Below are 22,164 nucleotides of genomic sequence, written 5' to 3'. Positions count from 1 at the left end.
TGAGGAGCTCTGCCCCGTTTTCATTGTGTGCTGGGCACTGAGTGCCGCCTTCCAGAGGGGTTTCAGTGTTGAGCTCCGGGCTTCTTTGTGTCAGCACGTGAGGGGTAGAACCCCCTTCTGCCAGCTCCCAGTGGCTGAAAACCCCTCCAAATATTCTTTCCAGTCTTACAGAATTCTAAATATATGAAAAAAAACCAACTTCCTTTCTTTTCCCTTTCTTTTCTACTTTATTCCTTTCTCCTCTCCCTCTCCTTTTTCCTTTCGCCTTTACCTTTTTTATTTTTCTTTTTCCTTCTGTTGTGCCTAGCTCTGAGAAAAAAGTGGATAAACAGAATTACAGAAAATAGGTCCAGGAGTGATTCTAGGGAAGAGCTAAATTAAACGACAGCCAGAATCCCAGTTCTGGAAAGAAATTTATATGCCTACTTGTTTTTTAATGGAATTTGGGCAGAAAATGCAAACTCACAAAACCACAGAAGTTAGAAGGTCATTAAAAGTATTAGTATCAGCCACATTTCTCTGTCCTGTCCAACCAACTGTCAGACAACTCAAGCTTTTCCTGTTCCTTTATCTGATGGCTTTTCCATGGGGAAAGGGTCTTTACCCTGTTTTCATCTGGGGAAGTCTTATGCAACTGTTTGCACAGCTGGTTAAATAATTCAGGTAATGGTCTTTTATCTTAGCAACATGGTCAGGACGAATTTTTCAGTCCAGGTTTAATGAAGAGATTTCCTCAGCTGGAAAGTGATTGACAATTTCTCCTTTCACCTTATCCTGTTATAACTGCAGCTCTTGCGGCTTTTTTTTTTTGGTGTGTCTATTTTGTCAAAATGTTAAAAGGACAGTTTTCAGTCTTTTGTTTGTAAACTGGCATTCAGCATGCTAGACGTGAACAATTCACTTAAATAGGCCTCTCTTGACAGCCATAACTCATCTGCAAAACAACAGGCACACTCTAAACGAGAATCACTGCAGGAAATGTGTCTGTTGGAAAGGGAGCTCAAAGAAATGAATCAACACCTCTTCCCATGACAGCTCATTCACTTCCATATGGAGAAGGTTTTGATGCTCATTTTTCACTTGAGTTCAGTGCTTATGCTATGTAAGATTGACCACCTTCACAGCCCAATCCAAAATGACTTCCAGGTATTTGGAGCCAGGTATTTTGGGGGCGCGGTGCTTTGCAGAGAAAGAAGCAACACGTGAATTTAGCATGCTGGGGATGCTTTGCTTTTTGCCAGAATACTGCCAAACTTCTCACTCACTGCTGTATGGTACTGCAGTCCTCCATGCTGTGCTGATTACTGCAGCAAACACCTGCCATGTAGAGCCACAAAACCAAGGACTCTCCCACACCTCACATATCTGACATGCTCCCTACATGTACATGAACTTGCACAAATAAACAGTGTTAATGATGACAGTGCTTTCTGAAGAGCAGGAAGAACAACTCCAGTGTCTGTGCCTGGGGAAGGGGTGCACTGGGAGCAGCAGGATGGAGGCAGTGTGGCTTACATGAGAGGCATTTTTGCGGATGGAGCAGTTTTGCAGTGCTGGGGGTGTGCCTCAACAGCTCACACTCTTCTGAACTGAGTGCAGCCAATTCAGGAGCAATTCAAGGGGGCTCGTTCTTATGAAGATGAGACTAAATTACAGTAGCTAGGCTGTTATCTACAAGACCTCAACACTCATCCCTCACTTTTCAACTTCCCTGTAATGGGAATTCACTGCCCATGAGCCCAGGGGGGTGCACACAGGAGGGATTCTGGATTGCCAGGGTGTGCCAGCAGGCAGCTTCCCACGCACAGCGTCTTTAACCTCAGGGCTCCTCAGGGCTGCTGCCTTGTCTGTGTGTCACTTCCCCCAACTTCTTAGCTCATCTACTATTGCACAAATAAACCATGTGTCTTATTGATATAAATACCAGAGTATGGCCTTTAAAATAAAAGAAATGTTGGTGTATATATACTTTGCATGACAGATTGTTCCTTGCTGTAAGGTCTGCTTACACTGTCAGAGCTGAGTGTACAGGCCTTTAGTGAAAAAAGGATGTAAGGCTGGTCTGTTTGGCCAGAGATTTTGCTCACAGAAAGCTGTAATGTTATTTTTTTCCCCTTAATTCCTATTTGGTGGTAGGGTGGGGATTTAATTTAATTTTATTTTATCTTGAAAGGTAAAAACTCCATGAAGCTGTTTTTACAGGGTCACAAAAAGTGGACAAATCAACTTATTAAATTACATTATGTTTGAAAAGCAAATTTAGTAACAGGAAAACAAAATTATATGCATGTATTTTTTTTTCTTGTAGGACAGCAGAATACTAAGGCAGTAAGCAATAATTGCTAGATTCAGGTTCTGTGGTTAATTTAGAGTAACAACCTTTTTCCTTCGGAGCACGAGTCACACCCGATCAATGCAGGCTTCAGAAGTAACCTTCTCTTCTTTGGAGTGGACTCCAAAGGTAAGACTTTAAACTGCATGTGCCTTGTAGGCTTCCTAGAGAGCTGATCAGTCTGGCCTCACTGGGGACGTCAAGGAAGACCAAATCTCTTGATGGGGCTTGAAAATATGTTTGAATACAGCATGACTGAAAACAGAGAATAGCCTTTTCTCATGGGATCCTGAGTTGTCCTTCCACCCTCACCACACCAGGTTCCCTGTGAAGTGAGTGTGAAGGAGGATGAGCTTACCTGTTCAATGGCTTCTCAGGTCTGCTTTTATTACTTAGGAGAAGAAACAGTAACATTGAAGAATGAAGAAATGGGTAAATGTCTACTAGATGAGACATACTACTGCTATCAGGGCAATTACAGGACACACTGCAGTTCTCTAAAAAATTTCACATTGGTATCTAATGTTATATATTAATGGATTATTTTTAACATGGCTGCTTTTTTATTAAGCAGGGTGAGTCTGAAACAGCAAATTTGTGCTCCAATGTTAGCACAAGTCTTACAAGACTAAATAAGATAACATGTTGTAGTATGATATCTAATGTAAAGCTGAGTTACAGTTCCAGTTTAGAAAAGTGTTAGACATAACCTCTATTCTTTAAAGTTGAAGATAGAAATTTAAAAAATGTACAGAATGATTTATCTTAAGAAGAAACATGGTAAGTCCTGTCACCAAGCACAGCCATCACGAAGTTCCTCTCAGAAACTGCATGTTGCATGAAACATGGTTACATACTTGTGTTAGTATTGATGTACTCAGTGCAAAGTTAAAAAAAAACCAAATTAAATATGTCAGCTTGATATTTTTCCCTACAAGTCCTCTTTGGGTAGGGGGTCTACTTAGGTTGTTTGAATAGAGAGGAAGAGTTTTAATTGCCTTTTGGCCAGCCTTGCTTCCATGGGTCTACACGAAGATATGAGAGAGGGTTATGGCTACTAGATCTTCAGTTTGTGTCATGTTGAGAGGAGGAGAAGCATATATGCTTTAAGAGAGAAATGTATGTATAGCATGCTGTGTTGTGCCAGGCAAAGTGGATACAGAAGCACTTATGCAAGGACTGGATATCTCAAAAATATTGCCAAAAAGATAGTTCAGAAACAATTAAGAATGAAGAAAATATGTCTTTTGTTGCTTGAGTATATATAGCATGGGAAGGTTAAAGACACTGCACTTGTAAATCACAGTTTGCAATCAAGGGCTCATGTGATTCCACAAAAGTCAATGCAAGAACATGACTATTGGCAAATCAAAAGTGCTTGAATGAATATGGGTAATTATTTTATAGCCACTACATTTTACACCGATGCAGCAAGAAGCAGCGGCAGTAAAAGCAGAAGGCACCAAAGGTTGTTGATAGTAAAAGGATAAAAATACCTAAAAAGCACTATGATACCAAGAACATTCAGATAATGTTGTTTAGTAGTGATAAAAAATCCAGATGACAATTTCATATAAAGTTCTGGTATTAGTAAGAAAACAGAATCAAATTAGAATGAAAAAAACTACAAAAAAAGAAGAAGACTAGGTATTTTTAGATATTCATACTACTGAAAAATAAATGGGGTAAAAAAATCAGCACAAATAGAAACACAAATGTTACAGGAAAATAACCTCCAACAAATGTTACAGGAAACGGTACAGAAATATTAATTATGAAAACTGGATTTTGAACCTCTTAATATACAGTAAAAGTGCAAGTGAATAGACACTACTATTAGGGTATAATTTTCCTCTGATCATATTAAATACTTGCTTTTCAGCATAAGTTCCATAAAATTTTCCATAGCCAAATTTCAGTATTTCCCAGTTAGACTCCACAAACAATGTATTAAGATGAAGCAGAAGAAAAACTGCAAAACATAATCTATTCTCTGTTGCCAGCTGTTGACAGTTACAGATGATGTGCCTGGTACTTGGGGAAACTAAACAAGTCCAAGCCAGAGGCAATAGCTGACTCTGTATCACAGAGTTTTAGGGAAACCACAGCACTGAATGCATTGCAAATAAAAGCATAATATGCAAACTCTGCAGCATACAGTGAAAATGGATTTTTTGCTAGCAATTCTCCAGAGTCCATAAATTACTGCAAGGATTTCACATTCTGCATGATTTCACCACCTTTCCAGAATAGCTGGAAAGCTCGTTAATTTAACTGTGGGAGCAAAGTAAACTTACAAGAGCTGTGCCTGCTAACCTGTTGCATTGCCTTGAAGACAAGGACTTGAGTGGGAGAGAGGAGGGGAAGGAGAAGACAGATGAGCTCAGGGCATGAAGTATCAGAGGAAACATTGGATGGACTGTCAAGAGATACAAGAGGGGATTGTGAAGAAATTCACCGCTGGGAAAGGAAAAAGCAGGGAAATCAAACACACCTTAGGGAAATAATGGGAGATGTGGGAAGTAGCAAGATACAAGGTAATAAAGTAAGGAAACATAGAAGGCGGTCTGGAGAGCAAAATAGAATCATGGAAGAAAGGCAGTGGATTTCCAGAGAGGAGGAGCCATCTTAGTCTGGATCAGACTTCTGGCTGCTGCTAACTGCTTCTAAGAGAAGAGGAAGAAAAATGAGAGAAAGCTGAAAAGAGATAAGGAACAGTGGCTACTGGGATTACTTAATGTCTAAGGAGAGCACATTGCAGCCTGAACCTTCCAGGAGAGCTTGTGTGATGAAGGAACAGCTGTCTTTTTACAGAGGAGCCTGCAGAAGCACCTGGGCTGTGACAGCACAGGGACAGAGCCCAGACGCCCAACACCGGGCTGAGCACGATTTGTTCCAAAGCAGCTGTCGGGCAGGACTCCGTGCCCGTGAGGGATGGGCACAGTGCCGAGTGCTCCCAGCGCACACGGACTGCAGCTCTGCCCCAGCAGCTCTGCCCGGGCAGCCAAGGCTGCTGGCTGCTGGTCCTGGAGGGATTGTCCCTCGCACAGCAGCCTCTGCCAGTTCCTCAAGCTACCTAAGGAGCACAGAGCAGCCACAGGCTGGCACAGCTGCCTGGCTGGCAACTGCTGGAATGCCGGGGCTTTCATGGAGACCTGGGCTTGCAGCCTCGGGGCTGGCCGATTACACAGGGGCACCTGCAAGGCTTTTTAGGTTTTTTGCTTCAGATACTTCAAAAACTTAGGTCCAGAGAAAATGCTCTTTTTGTGCACTTCGCATAGCTATCTGTATGTAAACTCAGAATGGAAACTGCTGCCCAGAAATAATGTCATATAGGCTAGCTAGGAAGTGTCACTTCCGAAATGCTAATATGCAGATAATTAGTTTAACTTTTAAGATTTATCGATTTAAATGTTCATATTATGCATACATAATATGCAGTTATATTTAATAGTTTCCAGCTCAGATATCTCGCAATTTTGTAAGAGAATTTGATTAGGCTGATTACTTTTATACCTTGTTTAATATTATAATTTCATTATAAAACCTAATCTGGGCAACTTTTAGCTTCATATGGCTCCACTGGTTTTTTTAGTATGCATGCATTTTCAATCATTTTTGTAAATGCTCTGTTAATACCATTTTTATTCAGTAAGTTTTTGGACTTCTGTAAACAGGTAGCAGTCACTATGAATTTGAGTAACAGTGCTTTACAAAAGTATACATTCTTGAAATATAACGTGTCAGTTTTGATCAGCACACTATAACCCTTGAAAAAATATAAATTTATAAATCCATTTTGCCATAAAAATACTAAAAATCCCTGAAGTCTGTAAACAAACAAAGAAAACAGATTATATGATATCCTAAGTAATTCAAACTAGTACATACAATTTCACTGTAAAAACCAAAAATAATGTAAAAAAATATTTCTTGTGTATTAGTCCTTTCCTTCTTCAGGGAAAGAGGAGACTAAATAAAATAAACTGTAGATTAATTAGTGTCCAGGCTAAAATAAATAAAAAAGTAAATTTCTTTTGGATCTGATATTAGTGTGATTTAAACTGTGGAAAAAAGCCACAAAAAGAAACAAGACCAAATGGTTTAGTATGTGCCAGAGCAGTGATTGCCAATTTTTGGGATGCAATGTTTTTGCAAATATTTCCCATTTGCACTGAAAAGTTCTGAAAAAGGAAAAAAGAAAGATTGAATCATTTTCATAAACCTGCTCTCAAACCACTGAGAACTCAGCTGAAATTATGTAAGTTCTTTGGATCCATGCTCCACTTATACAACCAGATTGGCACAGGAGAATAGTTAAAAAAAGCTATTCCTGAGTTGCTCCAAAGGCTGAACTTTTTATTAGTAAACCCACAGTGTTTTTCCTCCATGTATCTTCAGCCATTTAAACAGATGTGTGACAGCCAAAAGGTGAAACAACCCAGTTATACTCAAAGTTAGTTGGCAAAAAGGCACTTCTAGTCCATTGGACATTCAAACAGTTGAACAGTTTTAACTGTGAGTGGGGAATATAAGTTCTATCCTTTTCTCAAAATATTTTGTGAATTTGAATAATAGAGTATAATAAAATACATAAATAAACTGTGATATTAAAAAAAAATGCATCCAGAAATGAAGTTGAAATATTTTGCTATAGCTAAAATAGAACAAGGAAGTCAGAATGATTTCTTTTCATAATTTCTTATTCCTCACTTGATGTTTGAGGGAAACCTTTCCATTTTAACAAGGCTTCATTTCTTTCACCGGAAAAGGTTTTAGCCCATACCACCTACAAACATGGATATGCAGAAGCTGACAGAGATACATACTTGTACATCATGTCACCCCCACACAAACTCTTCTATGATAATTCATGGTTTCATCTATTTGGCAATAGTAGCAGAAACCTCTCGAAACCCAGTGTCGTCAGATTTAATGTTACAAATCATCAGCACGAAAAAGTCACAATAATACTTGATCTTAGAATAAAAAATGGCAAAAGAGTTGTGTTCACAACTATTTTTTTCTTCAAAAGGGAAATATACAGATATAGATTTGGTGCATAGGAATTTTATGTTCAAAAGAAGCAAGCAGCTATGATGACTGATAGTTGTTTTTAAGAACGCTGTTTTGGCAAGAAAAACACAGTGCCATCTCCCCTGCCCCCCTTATTCCATGTAGCTTTACATAACCAGTACAATGTTTTATTTTTGGTATTAACTCGTACAAAGCATCATAGAAAACATTACTGTAAGGGACCTTGAGAGGTCACGCAGTCCAACCTCTACTGCAGGGCAGGATCTGTTCTTCCTGCATTGGCCCTGAAGGATGTCTGATCTGTTTTTAAAGACAGTCTATGAACGGCAAGGGGTCACTATCATTGTTGTCTGCTCCAGGGCTCCAAAATCTTCACCGTGAAGTTCCTCTAAATTTAGTCTAATCTGAATCTTCCTTGTTGCAATTAAACAGATTACTGCTTCACCATGGCTACAGGGAGGAGATAAATATCTTTGCTTCTGCAAAAGCCTTATACACTTGCAAATTTGGGGAGAGTGAAATTGCCTAGCTTTTTCCATAATTACTTCAGCTTGGGAATTCTAACGAGACATTGGTTGGAAGTAATTGTTTAGGAAGTGCATAAGCAGCAGCTTGGAAATAATACTAATACTTACTGAGGGGAATAGCCTGCCCTTTGGGTTTTCTGTAAGCCAGCTGGACATACCCTAACTCAGACCAGAAAGTCTGCATGAGAGCAGATCAGGGGTGAAAGATGGCTATTTACAGTCTCAGGAAATAACTATGTACTTCATGACACACAGTACCCTAAATTCTCCCTATGATGAAAAATATAGACCTATCACCCACTGAACAGTGAATATAATATCCATTTTTTTGCGATCACGCACACGCCATTAAGATACATTCAGGAGCCACCAGCTACTGTGATACACCACAGTAGGCTACACAAAAACTACAGACAACATGGTGAGAAATTACTGCCCTGATTAAAACTCCAGGTCCTCAATTAGCCAGTATGAATGCCAGCATGGTTTAGAGTGCCTGCTGTACCCAGCAGATGCCTTAATTTCTGTATGGGCCTTCACTGTCCCCCAAACTGACTGTCTTGCCCAACTTGCCTATTGGAAACAAGTGGCTTTGTCTGTCACAGTTAAAGACTGAATTTACTCTCTGTGGAAATGGATGGCTATTCCCAGCCCACCTGAAGCTGTGCTTTGGTCTCTCAGCATACAGGGCAGGGCTAACTCATGAGAAAGAGAACATTTGCTCTCCCAACTGAACACTTTCTCATTTCTCTGTCTACTCTTGCTGTGCTTCTGTGTCCTCTTGGCAGGACCTAAAAAGATACACAGCAGATGCACCAAAGCACAATTAAATATTACAGATGTGTGCTAATGCTTTGGGAAGGTGCCCGCTACCAAAGCCCTGCCAATTTACAGATTATTGTAAGAATACCTTAAAACTGGCAGCAGTACCATCCCACCTGCTGTCTTTGTTAGGGATCAGCATTTCTAGCCCTGTCTCCACTTCAGGACACAATATGCAGTGAAGCAGCACCTGCTGCTCTTGTGTCTCTGATGGGCATCTGTAAAGGCTGGAGAGTACATACAGGTGCTCAGAGTCCTCCTGCACACTGCCTCAGCCAAATGTACACTGACAGAAATATGAAGTTATCTCAGAACACAGATGTTTGGCTTTGCTGCCACTGCCTGACACTGGCACTTTATTTTCTTTATCATGTGTGTTAAATGGAAAGCTTTTTTTTAGGCCCTGACCTTGGTAGCAGTTGCTACTGCATTTCATCATAAAGATACGAGAAAAGAAGAGGGGGAAAAGAAAATAAGAGGGACTTACTGGATTTTCATGATGCCCTTTGTAAACTCGAATAGCTCAGCTAGAGGCCCTCTTAACAGTTTTACTTATCATACTAACACTATCTCTTCCACTCCTTCATAGACACCTGTTTACCCAACCTCATCATGTCTTTCATGTGATGAAAGTTAAAATGTGAGTTAAAAATACACATATTTTTCCAGCTGGCAGAGACAACTGAAAAAAAAACCTGTGTTCATTCTACATTGATCTTTTTTGAAATAATGGTTTCTGTTTTAAGCTGCATTTTTGGTATGCTTTGCATAGCAAATCAGTTGGCATTTCAGATGATTTGGAGATGATGTTGCCTGTAACACCTGTATGTCAGTTCTCTGGTTCTACTAGTTTATCTATAAATTGTCATGATCTTCCTTTAGTCAATATACTTGAGGATTCTGTAAATTGCTTTGCTAATCTGTCTGTTATGAACAGGCATTGATGACTTAATAAGTGTAACACAGGCTAAAGCAATTCATGGAAAAGATTTTTTTCTGAGGTTAGTAAAATTACAAGTCCTACTGTTTCAGTAATACCTCTTGCTGTTGTGCTTGCACCTGTAACCACATGGTGCTGGTGCTTTCTGTGTTTTCAGTTTATTCCTACAGGAACGACACTTCCCCCCATGGCCCACATTTCTTTTCTCAGCTTCCTCCAAGTGGGTCCATCTGTGTGAAATCCTGCTGTGCTGTCCAGGAGATCCTTCCTGCATACTTGCCACTCAGTGAAACACAACCTTTTACCACCCACCCAGATGTTATTTTGGGTAAAAGACCACCTAGAAATGCTTTTACTTAAAAAAAAAAAAGAAAAAAAAATTGAGCAGTGAAGACAGATTTCTTGTCAGTATTTGCAGCAGAACAATGTCAATCTAATGAGCAAGTGGGATGAAAATCTAGTTTTTGATGCAAATCTACAAAACCACGCTTGTCTGAGTTACAAATTTCTTGACAAGAGTGAAATGTTGTCTCACTATTATTTCAATATATAAAACTGAAGTTCAAAATAATGAATTCAAAATTATTCAGATCCAGTGTTCAGAAGAAGTCAGACAAGTCAGACAGAGGAAGACAGCATGGGAAATTAAAAGTATCTTTCTGTGCTTTTTGTTATCAAGGGTCAACTTTACAGTTACTTCATCCAGAAATATTTCAAATGGTCCCGTAGAACTCAATAAAACTATAAGGCATCTGACTTTATTTTATGTACTTACTCAAAAAAAGTGGTCCATCCAGTCTCATCGCTTTTAGTTGCCAGAAGTCCACTGTTGCCGTGGTAGGTAAATAAGACCAACTCCTGCCCTTGTGCAGTCATGCTTTTCAAACATCCATTAGTGCCTATGGTCAACCAGATGACTTGGTTATCAGGAGAGACCACTCTTACTGGCATCCGGTTGGGATCCCGCCTGATCCGAAGAGTATTCCCATTGCTGTCCGTTACCGCAGTAATATCATTGTCATTACTATAGCTAAAATTGTACAGGTAGTCTCCGGTGACTAAACTCACAGTGTACTGGTGAGTACCATTGACATCAAAGATATAAAGCTCTTGGTCAGTTGGAGAAGCAACTTCATAGAAGTTCATTGAATTCATTAAGGGTTTGTTCTTTGACACAGCCCGTATCCTAATGTTTCCCAGATCAGCAATGTACAGGGTGCCATCTGGAGACACAGCTAAGGAGGAAGGAGCATTAAGTTTGGCATCTTTAGCATAGCCATCTCCATTTTGGTAACAGTCACAGTTAACATCATTTTTGCAATCACACTCTGAGGGTATTCCAGCAACTAAAGAGATCTCTCCATCAGTTGTGACCTGTCTTATCCTATTAATCTTCTTTTCATCAGTTTCTGTAATGTAAAGTACCCCACTGTAGGACACGGCGATGGCAGTGGCTGACTCCAGCGTGGTCTGGACAGCGTGTTTGCCCACCGTGTACTCCACCCCCGGAACCTGGCAGTGCATCGGCCTCCCTGCAGCAATGCGAACCTGACGGTTTTCAGTGATCTGCAGAACCACATTGTTATCCAAAACATAAATGGAGTTATCCATTGGGTTGATAGCTAAGTCTGTAGGCCATTCCAGGCGAACCTAAACAAAGAGAAGTGTTTTGTTAAACAGTTAACCAGTGAAGATTAAATGAATTAATTAACCTTCAGTTTTGGACACTGCTGTAAGGATATTTTCCATCTGCTGTAAGCAATCATGACTGAAGAACTTGCTTGAATACAAGCAGCAAACTAAAGTTTTTCAGGGAAGAAAGGGGAGCAATATTCGGCATCCATTTTATTGAAAAGAAAGCTGGTTGCATTGAAACTATAATACAGGCTGAGTTTCCCCTCCAATAAATGCAATACTTTTCTGTATCACAAATGCATAAATAACTACAGAGACAATGTCTAAATCCTTGTCAACAGTATTAATCTTTTATTCTTGTAGCAGCAAAAATAACATACTACCTTCCAGATTAGGAAACACTGTACTCCATTTTTTGAACACTCCACTACTGACATGTCCCTTCTTACCTACACAAGCTTTTTAAGACAAATAGAAAAATACAAGGGTTCTGTGTAAATCCTTTCATTCACTCTAGTAGGCTAAGGATGTCAGCAATTCAGAAAACATCAACATGCCAAGATAGTTCTAACAGATATGCCATTCTCCCAGTATTTACTACCAGGCTTAATGTTTCCTGCTGATAGTTTCGCTGTCCTAAACCAAACTGAACTTTATGGGCAGAAAAATTGAAAACAGCAGCATTTATAGCTAAGAGAATACAGTGCAATTCACACCCTTGGAACAGGTTGCTTTCTCCCCCAAACCTGCTGTTAAATGTCCATCATGCACTCCACCCACTTTTATTTTAAGGGCACGAAAGCTGCATGTCAAATTCTATCCCCAGCTCAGCTTTCCAAATTAGCAGCAACTGAAATGTACCTGGCTGATGTGCATGCTGGTATCACAGGTTAGAGGTCGTGCTGAGGTGAGGTCGTTGGAGCCAAGCAAAGTAGATATTATTCCATTCTGATCCACTTTTCTGATCATGGTCCCATCAACAAAGTAGATTAACCCATTCTTGTCTATTGCTATTCCTTCAGTGAAGCAAATAAAAATTAGGGTTTTTTTGCTGTACTAGCAGTGAATATATTATCCATAACTAAGGGTATAGGTAGCATGTATCTAGTGGAAATTGCAGGCAGTAGGTAGTAATACAGCTTGTTAATGTATCTTGCATAACAAACTAATATTCATCATGAAATCTACTACTGTTGATTGCATTTGCTGTTCATTTGCTTTTGTGTGTTGGGAAGGGACTAGCTTTTAAGTTAACCTTAAACATGGGATAAGTGGAACCAAAAGCAATGCTCATTTTAGATCTTCACTGCTGCCTGCCAAACACATAATCTAAATGAGCATTTAAAAACGCTCAATAACCACTCAAGCCAAATACTTCCTAAAAAATCAACCCTAATTGATTTCAAAAAGATCAGTCCCCTGTAGTTCTCTTCTTCAATAGATTTTCTATTTGGAAAAAATCACTCAAATCCCCAATTTTTGAGCCAACTATTGAATTCAGTAATTAAACACGATCATGCCCCCAGCTCTGAACTTTTGTATTATTTTGAAAGGTACAGAGGGAGAACTCTTTTTACCTTTAGGGCTCATGAGAGTTGCCTCCACAGCCTTGCCTCCATCACCACACCTTGCCTCATCGAACGGCAGGCACTGCTCCCCTGTTCCTCCTATTACCTCAGCATTTTTGGTCAGGTCTTTTGCACCAGTGAGCGACTTGGGCCGATAAATCCTGCGTGTGTTCGTGTCGGAAACATACAGATCTCCTGTCACGGGGTCAGTTGCGAGGTAGTATCTGTGAGCTGGGTTGTTGCTGTAAAATGGAATTATACATTGCATATGCTCTAGTTAATTGCACCTAACATTGGATCAAGGAGAGAATGGTTTAGTTCCTATGCAGTGTGCAGTAATGCAGAAAGAGTTAAAAGTCAATGGTGATGCTCCATGCACAGGTAGCACAGGTCATGGCCCCAGGATGGTTTTGGTCCACATTTCTCATCTGTGTCATAGGCAACCTAATCTAGATTAATCCTGTGGGGAAAGAAGGTCCATTTTGCCTTTGATGCTCTCAGGCCAGTTCAGTGCTGTGTCATTAGAGACAGCAAATATCTCTCTGATAGGCCAAATCAAAATACTGGAGTTTAAAACCTTCCAAGAGTTCTGGGAACCTTGATCTAGTCCCAAATTTTGCAGTAGGAGCCCAGCCCTCACTTAGACTTTGTTGCTATTATCCTATCTGTTTTATTACAATTTATATAAGGCTGCTGGGGTTAATTCATAAACAGATAAGGCAGAGCTTGAACGATGAGTTCACAGGCAAGAGATAAGACATAATTCATAAGTATTTGTTTAATCCACTGCTTTCAAATGTGTGATACGCATGATTTAACACATTAGGAAATGTCATCTCTTCCACCAGAGACCAAGAAGAGCTTTTTCATTCTTCATAAATCAGAATCATATTTCAAATAACTGTACACATTGGCACAAAACCGCTAACTATGCCAGCACAGTCTTTATTACAGTGAAAATATATATTGCTAACCATTTTCCCAGAAACATACATTTTGCCTCTCCACTGGTGCCACATAATTGAGAATTACTGTCTTTTCTTCCCTGCTGGTAAAAAAAAAACAGCCCTGGAGATTACCTTTTGTGTTGATATATTATGATGTAGAAACTTAACCCACTGCAGTTGGGATTCCTGACCTAATTTATGGCATGAAGAGCTGAAATAAGGTCATGTAAATACATGAGGTAATTTCAGATGCTCCCCTCATGGACTGAAGCAGAGTGTCAGAACAGTCACTTCTGATGTTTGCAAAAGCACTGCTTAAACAGATCTACCAGTCTGGTGGTAGCCAAACATCTGTTCACAGAATGCTATACTTCACGTTTTGTAAATACATAACTGTGCTAATGTAACACATTTTATGTACTGCCACTTGGAAAATGCAACAAGAGACCAACAGGAACAACTTGTGAACAAATTATGTCTTTTAGCGGGAACAGATTTTTATAGCTATCCAGTTACAAAAACACAGAAAAAAAATGTGTTGCATAAATAGGATTTTATTTGGTTTTAAGACTTTTAACATGTTGGTTCAGAACGAATGAAACCAAGTGAAACAGACTAGTGAAATCAAATACGCAGTGATTAGCACCTCTTAAAAAGCTCTGCTATTGCACTGAGTGTTGTACAGCATGTCTGAAAACAATCAAATGTAGGCTTACTTTAAATTTCTGTCTGTTACAAATCTATTATTGCCAATGTGCTAAGTAGTTGGAAGGTATTTTCAAATCCTTAATTTATGCAGCGATCATTTAATATGATCACTATGTAGTGTACGAATTATTTATACCTCCATAGACTGCAAATTAAATTATACCCATTTACATGATTACTTTGGTCTTTAAGAAACTTTGCAGACACTTCAAATATAAACACATTGCAAGATGTGAAATGTGCAATTAAATTTTATTTCATTGTAATTTAAAATAACGTTCTTTCTTATACTACTGAAATCTAAATTAAAGTACCTCTCTTCAACCCATCTAACACTGCCTCAATCATATTTTTCAGCCATTGGAATAAGAAGTCATCAAATCAAAAAGTAAGTAATTTATGCCTAACACATTTATTTATTTCTAAAATGTTGTAAAGCTCTTTTCTTCATAAATATGAAAATGTATGTTCTAATTAATTCCCACAAAAAAGAAATTGGGGTGAGTTCTCATGGTAAGCTATGGATCCTTATCAAACCAAAAAAATACACCTGATAATTTAAATGTATTTTCTCCTTTTATTAAAAAATCTCCCCAAGTTTGGGAGTGCATAGGATATTGCTATTGAATCAATAGAAACTCTCCAACTTGCCATATTTTGATACCTAATGGCTCCTTTCTGAGCTGATACTACAGGCTTAACCTCAGCATTTCTTTTCAGGTGAAGGTTAAATAGCTGAGGCGGCTTTAGCCAATAGAAACCCCCAATAATTTATGGGAGAAAGGCACAATTTGAGGAACTGAATAACTGTCAAGTGAAAACTACATTTGTTTTCTAGCCAGAAAACATCCATGAGCACTATGCAGATCTCAAAAATTGTACAGGGATAAGCAGCCAGCAGCTGGAAAGCTCCAGAGTTTATGCTATTTCATTGTAGCCTGAAATGAAATTAAGCTTCTAAAAACAACAAATGCAAAGAAATGAAATCCCCAGCCTGTGACTTATTGACTCATTCAGTATTGCCTAATCACTGTCAGTAGCCTGCAAAACATGGAGTTATGTACCAACACTGGCTCCTGTAAAGACAAATGACTAAAAATTAACTTGTTCTGTCTATGCCAAATAATAATAAGTCCTTTGAATTTAAAGTGTGCATGCATGTGCACGGAGCTGTAACAATCTATTTCCCTTTGCTTTTATCTTGCTTAGGCCAACCTTTTAATTCTTCAGCTGTCAGATCACCTGCACTGCTCTCCATGTACAGGTATTTTTGAAAGTACTCCTCCTGTTTCAGTCCCTGTCTCTCTTGCCTTCACTATGTGCCCTCTAAACCATGTATCTCCTCAAAGCTGTTTTTATGTTTTGCTGAACTTTTTTTTCTGGCTCTCTACAGACTTGGGATAGTGCCACAGCCTACAAATTACCTCCCTGTCTTCAAAGTCCTTCTAAAAATGACTTCTTCCATGAATGCCTATCAGCATTAATCACCCACAGGCAGCAGTGTGTATAAAGACATCATTTCAGCTTTGAGATTGAAGAAATGTGAGGTCACTGGTACATGAGAGGAGAAATTTGATCTGCATTCTCTCTCTAAAATAGAGTACAGGCTTCTTGAGGTAGGAGACACATCACACTCTGTGCTGAAGCACTGTGTTTATAGGCCAGGAAAGGTGAATTCTTGAATAGGTAACAGATCTGAACTAGTATTTAGCCTCATTCAGTAGCTTTACTTGGGGAATGCATATTTTACTGCATTTTCTTCTAATACATAGCAATTATGTAATGCAAAGTGGTCTGTTGAGGGCTGTTTTCCAAACTGCAGTTTAAGTAGAAATCTCCTCAGCAGTCTGAAAGGCTTGCCAGTGAAACTGGACATTTGCTCCCTTCTCCTCTTACAGGCCAGATAGATGTGCTTCCCTCTGCAGCATTTCACAGGACCCTGCATGAATTTATGCAGACAAAAGAAGATATTTGGTCTCACAGTGTGTCCTTAGCTGGAGAGCCCATGGCAAGAGGATTTGGTGGATCCTAAAAGTTTACACGTCTTAAATAAAAGGCAGCTAAATTAATAGAACAAAAAGCTGCCAGGGGATATTAACCATAAAGATCCCACTCTTGGCTTAGGAAGTCTCTCATCAGCAAACCTCCAAGGCTGAGAGTGGACACCAGGAAAATGTTGTATGATGAGAGAGAAAACTCAGACTTGTAATAAATCATGTTGGGCTGCACAGTGGGCTCCACACCTCCTGCCTACTGGCTCCTCAACTGCTCCTGCAGAGCCAGTTCTCCACAGTCCTCTATGTCTCCTCCTGCCTCAGGAGGAACCCCCACTTCACAGCTGCTATATGGGCCCATGCTGTTACACTAATTTGTGTGGTATGATTGCAATTTTGCTACCTGGAGCTTCTGCATGTTTAGGCACGAATAAAGCAGAAAAGCTTCAGTATTCTCCCTCACCAACTTTTCTTACACGCAGGGATCCAGTTTCTGCAATGCTGCAGTTGAGGCTGTGACCACAGTTCTGCCAGAGGCAGGAGAGGGTGGTGCTATTAAATCACAGCAAAACAGACCTCAATATGCATCCACTCTTTAATCCTGTTTGTACATTCCACATCCCCATTTTAAGTATTATTCCATATTCTATATATTTGCCAAGACAATGTCCTATCTAGTTGCAATCACAACTTTGTGATACCACAAGGGATATAATTCTTTTACAAGTGGTGGAGCGAATACAAACTAATTGCAATAGTGAAACCCTAAACCCACCAAACAGAAGAGACTGCCTCTGAGTCATCCCTGGAAAGAAACCCATAAAACCAATTCTGATCATTAGCACTGATGCAAGCACCTTATTAGGCATGGAATTTTTTGCCTAACATATCTGAAACATACTTTTGAAAACATAAAACCCTTCCTCACACAAAAGTATGTCCAAAGAAAAGTGAATTTAAAAAACAAGGACAACAGAGATGTGACTCTGGGATTTGTTTTAAAACAAGGAAGGAAAATGATGGGCAGCAAAAAGGAGAGAAAGGGACCAGTGGACCTGCTAAACTGTGTACTTAGCAGTTCTGCCACTAAGGTTTGCAGGTTTTCATGTCTCCAACGAGATTTTAGCATGACTGTTTTTTTTCTCCTTATCAGCACCAGCTGCTGTGGCAAAGCAATTCTAAGCATCCACCTTCTCTTGTGTTCTTGTCATTATTATAGCGATGCCAGGATGGATGAATGTTGTGCTACAATCCTCTGATTACTCTTGTTTATATGACCAATCTTGTGAGTCTTGGTGTATTTTAAAATCTTAACTCCTGGAGTTGTGTTATTGTTATTTCAAATTCCATTATTAAAAGAAGTTCTCCTTTAAAGGGACAAATCTGTTAAATGAGAGCCTGAAAATATTCAACATCAAAAGGCTAGTGAAATGAACTCCCTTGATATTTTCATATGCCATTCTCATAGTATTTGGTGTATCTGATTAATGAGTGAGTTTTGATAGGATCAGCAAAAGTGCTGCCAGCAAGGAGTGAGCAGAGATGAGGGAACAGCAAAGGAGGGCACACACAAGCATAACAAGAAGCCTGACTGTGGACAGAGAGTGATGAGAAAAGAGGAACTCATCGGAAAGGACGATACAGCCTGACAGCTGACATAACTAAAACATATGAACTCATTATTTTTGAAAAATACTCCTCTTTTCTAGTAATACATCTCAGAAATGACTTCTCCATTATAAGCATTCATTTGTTAAAAAAGAAAGAAGAACAGTTAGAAAAATATAAATCTTCTTTAAGGAATGCTTACCTATGTCTAAAATCTTTATTTCTTGATGGGAGCAAGTAAAAAAGAACAGAAAAACATTATTAGACAAACATTCAGAAAGGATGTTAAAAGATGAGAAGAAGGCAACATTTATATCTATCATTAGTGAAGTGGTGAATGATTGTCCCTTGTCCACTTACGCTGACCAATGTTAAATCTATATGTTAATCTTAAAATGTGCAGAATTATTACTTTGGGTAGATTAAATTCTCACATTTAGATAAGCATAGTTAAAATATTTTATGAAGGTAAGATGTTTTCTCTTTAGTTTTAAATACTTTTTCAAATGTTTTAAAATCTTTTGACTCAACTTTTTTTTTTTTTGTTCCCAAAAGCATTCGCAAACTCAAACTTACACAATGTAAGAAATCTAAATCTATTCAATACTTTAATTTGCCACAGTAATTCATAACTCCAAAGTTCCAGCATGAGAAAAAAACATACCTTAGCTCCAGAACACTAGTTACATTTCCAGATGGGAATATCCGCCGAACGTAGTTGAAATCCCCCACGTACAGACTGCCATCTATCCCACAAGCTAAGGCAACTGGAGCCAGTAATTTATTACCATCAGCTTGACCATTACAACTTGGACAGGAGATGCTGCGTCGTCTCCCGTTGCCCATAATGCTGCTAACAACTGGGGGTTGCTGGGATATAAATTGATTTTCACCATTCCCCTTGTAGAGGATTCCTGGCAGATAATACAGAAAAAAAATAAACCACAAACCCAATAATGTTTGTAAGAACTCTGAATGTACATACATAAAGTGATGCAAAAGTATTCTAAATATTCTTTTAGCTGGTTAGTGTAAGTTTAATGAATTTTAATTGTTTCACCACCTTATTTTTCTCACTACAAATAACAATTTTATTAAAACATCTATAGTTATATTTAGGTCATAAACATGCAAACATTAGATTATCTTGTCCACAAAATTTAATAGAAACACTAAATATTGTAGCTCTTAAAACCCCAAAATAATTTCAGTTGTTATTTTTAAATGTTAATAATTTTTATAGTTAGAATCCAGAATAAAAATTGTCATGTTGAAGGAAATGTAAAGCATGTGGATGAAAGGAAGGTCTGTGTTCCTACATCTTTACAGTCCTGAAATAGCCCAGAAAGGACTGAAATTCTAATGTGCTTCATAAAAAAAGTAAAAGAATATATTTGAAAATTGTATTCCTAAAGTCCTAGTATAAATGAGTATTATGTCAAATGTAATCTGAAGTGGATTACTGTTGCAAATTGTAAATATTAATTAAAGAGCCACTTCAAAAAGTTGTAGATTGCCTCAATTTTACATTATAAAAGATTCTTTACTCAGCTCACAACAAAAGTGTTCCGCTGGCAACAAAGTCTGCCTCCATACCATGTCTGCAGTTATAGGCAGTTATTAAAAATGTCAAAACAACAAAAAAAATGTGGTGCCAGGCCAACCTGCCTCTAAAACTTAATTCTGCTTTGAGGCATGAAAGAAACAATAATTTTGTGAAGACAAAGCAATGTGCCAGCAGTATTTTTCTTCTTTATAGCCTATGTAGGAAATCTGAGAGGAAAAATGGATGCTTTATGTTAAATCTTCAGTCTTGCGGGGAAAAAAAACCAAGTATGCTAAAGTATTGCCAGGACCCTCATTGTTCAATCTCATGATGAATCCATTAAGGTGTCCTCTACACGTGGTCAGCTATTACAGTTCTACTCATAAGTCACAATGTGTCTTTCCGTGGTATAATCCATGTAAACCACAAGTCTCTTTGTCCTGTGCAGAGATCTGGGTTTTATTGATTGCATGCCCAAAGCTTCATGCAGTTTGGAGCTGAGGGATACAGTAATCTTTTGAGAAGTTTAAAAGAAATTTAAGATGTATTTCTCTTTCCCTCCTCACTCCCAAAGTGCACGATTTGTACTGAAAGGTATGAGAAAAAATACTTTTCTTTCCTCTTTAAATGTTTGAGGTGTCTTCACTGCTTTTAATGTTATAAACTGCAAAAGATTATAAATGTAAAACCAATATACAGAATAAAATTGGAAAATATGAAAATGGTTTATGGAAACCTAATGGCAAGTAATCTAAATAAGTAATCTAAATCAAAAGAGGAAGAATGTATTTTTCATGAATAGTTAAAGCCAGAATGCATTAACAGTATACGAAATCCCCTCTCCTATGATTACATCATTTATGACAATCATGGCACTATAATTTTGCCAGAAATAGCTGAGTTCTACAATTTTCATCAGAGGAATTCTAGAAGTCAGCACAGTGCACTATTGCACCTGATTTATTCTGTCATTACCTTGAAAAATTGGTCCTTCACATTTCTCCTGTTATCACAGACTAAAAGATGTACATTAGACTATTTACTGCAGTAGTTTGGATTTCTGTACAAACACTGTCTGCACTATCTTCTGAATAGATTTATGCATCTCATCCATCTTGTCATTACAACTCTCCACTTGGTTTATTCAATTAGATACATGACACTTTGAAAAGTCATTACTTGTCAAATGTACTCTTAAACATAATTCAAAGCCAGCAACCTAGTGAACAGAATCAATCTTACATATATATTTATAATTATAGCTCTTTACATTTTTAGATGGATTACTTTGCAATAATTTGCACAGGTGGTTTTTTTTTAAATTTAATTTTAAATTAGGTACAATGACACCTTTTCCCTTGATTTGGTTACCTTGTTTCCTTACCAGTCAGAAGCAATGCTTCAGGTGTCGACTACTGTGGCACACATAATAAGCTTGTGTACTAGGGGAGACCTTCATGGGACATCAGGTACTGCAGAAGTGACAATCTTCCTGATATTTACTCAGGATTCCTCTGTTGCATGAAAATCCAGTGCTACCAGCTACTACTTTAACCCATGTGACTATTTATTTCATCTTTCCTACCTGCTTCCAGCCAAGTTTTTCCAAATTCCTTCCTGTTCAGTGTTGAGCTGAGGTTTCCTTAGCATGGCACTCTGCAAACAGTTGCTGAGTAGCATGCTGGACAAATATACTTTGATGCCAAAGTTACTGTGCAACAGCAAATTGCAGCCAGAGAGGAGTGAGAATATGAGCCACCAACAGCTCTGCAGACAGCAAGGTCTGCAGAAGGAGAGGGAAGAGGTGCTGCAGGTACCAGAGGTGAGATTCCCCTGCAGCCCATGCGAGAAGACCATGGTGAGGCAACTGTGTCCCTGCAGCCCATGGGGGTCCATGGTGGAGCACATATCCACCTGGAGGACCCAAACCAGAGCAAGGGGATGCCCAGAGGAGGCTATGACCCTGTGGGAAGCTCACTTTGGAGCAGGCTCTTGGCAGAGCCTCTGGACACATGGAGAGAGGAATCCATGCTGAAGCAGGTTTGCTGCCAGGACTCGTGACCCCACAGGGGATTCACACTGGAGCCATCTGTTCCTGAAATACTGCACCCCACAGAGCAGACCCACACTGGAGCAGTTGTGAAGAACTGCAGCCCATGGGAAGGACTCATGTTGGAGAAGTTCATGGAGACAGACTGTGTTCTGTGGGGAGGGAGCCCATGCTGGAGCAGGGAAAAGTGTGAGGCGTCCTTCCCCTGAGGAGGAAGGAGTGGCAGAGGCAGCGTGTGATGAACTGACCACAGCCCCCACTCCCTGTGCCCCTGCACCACTGGCAGGAAGAAGGTGGAGACTTGACAATCAAAAAGCCTGGAAAGAAGAGAGGGGTGGGGGGAAGTTGCTTTTAAGATCTGGTTTTCACACTACTGTGATCTGACTGGTAATAAATTAAACTAATTTTCCTAAGTCAATTCTGTTTTTCCCATGGCAGTGACTGCTGAGT

At 39.1% G+C, this 22,164-nt stretch overlaps 1 protein-coding gene across 50 annotated transcripts in view; it reads right to left on the bottom strand.

Moving 5' to 3' along the window:
- The window catches only part of TENM3 (teneurin transmembrane protein 3), a 1,310,258-nt gene that overhangs the window by 25,367 nt on the left and 1,262,727 nt on the right, over positions 1-22,164 (bottom strand). For 48 of the 50 annotated variants that reach the window (XM_069013799.1, XM_069013797.1, XM_069013796.1 and 45 more), the window contains 5 exons: positions 18,783-19,032; positions 18,321-18,341; positions 12,871-13,103; positions 12,155-12,309; positions 10,434-11,308 (listed from right to left, as the gene is read on the bottom strand). In XM_069013799.1, the coding sequence (XP_068869900.1) occupies positions 10,434-11,308; positions 12,155-12,309; positions 12,871-13,103; positions 18,321-18,341; positions 18,783-19,032 (1,534 nt within the window). The remainder of the gene's footprint in view (positions 1-10,433; positions 11,309-12,154; positions 12,310-12,870; positions 13,104-18,320; positions 18,342-18,782; positions 19,033-22,164) is intronic. The other 2 variants (XM_069013823.1, XM_069013826.1) reach the window with 1 other exon arrangement.

This window comes from Aphelocoma coerulescens, chromosome 4 (assembly GCF_041296385.1).
Source record: "Aphelocoma coerulescens isolate FSJ_1873_10779 chromosome 4, UR_Acoe_1.0, whole genome shotgun sequence".
Lineage (NCBI taxonomy): Eukaryota > Metazoa > Chordata > Aves > Passeriformes > Corvidae > Aphelocoma > Aphelocoma coerulescens.
This window is presented reverse-complemented; position numbering and strand designations above follow the sequence as displayed.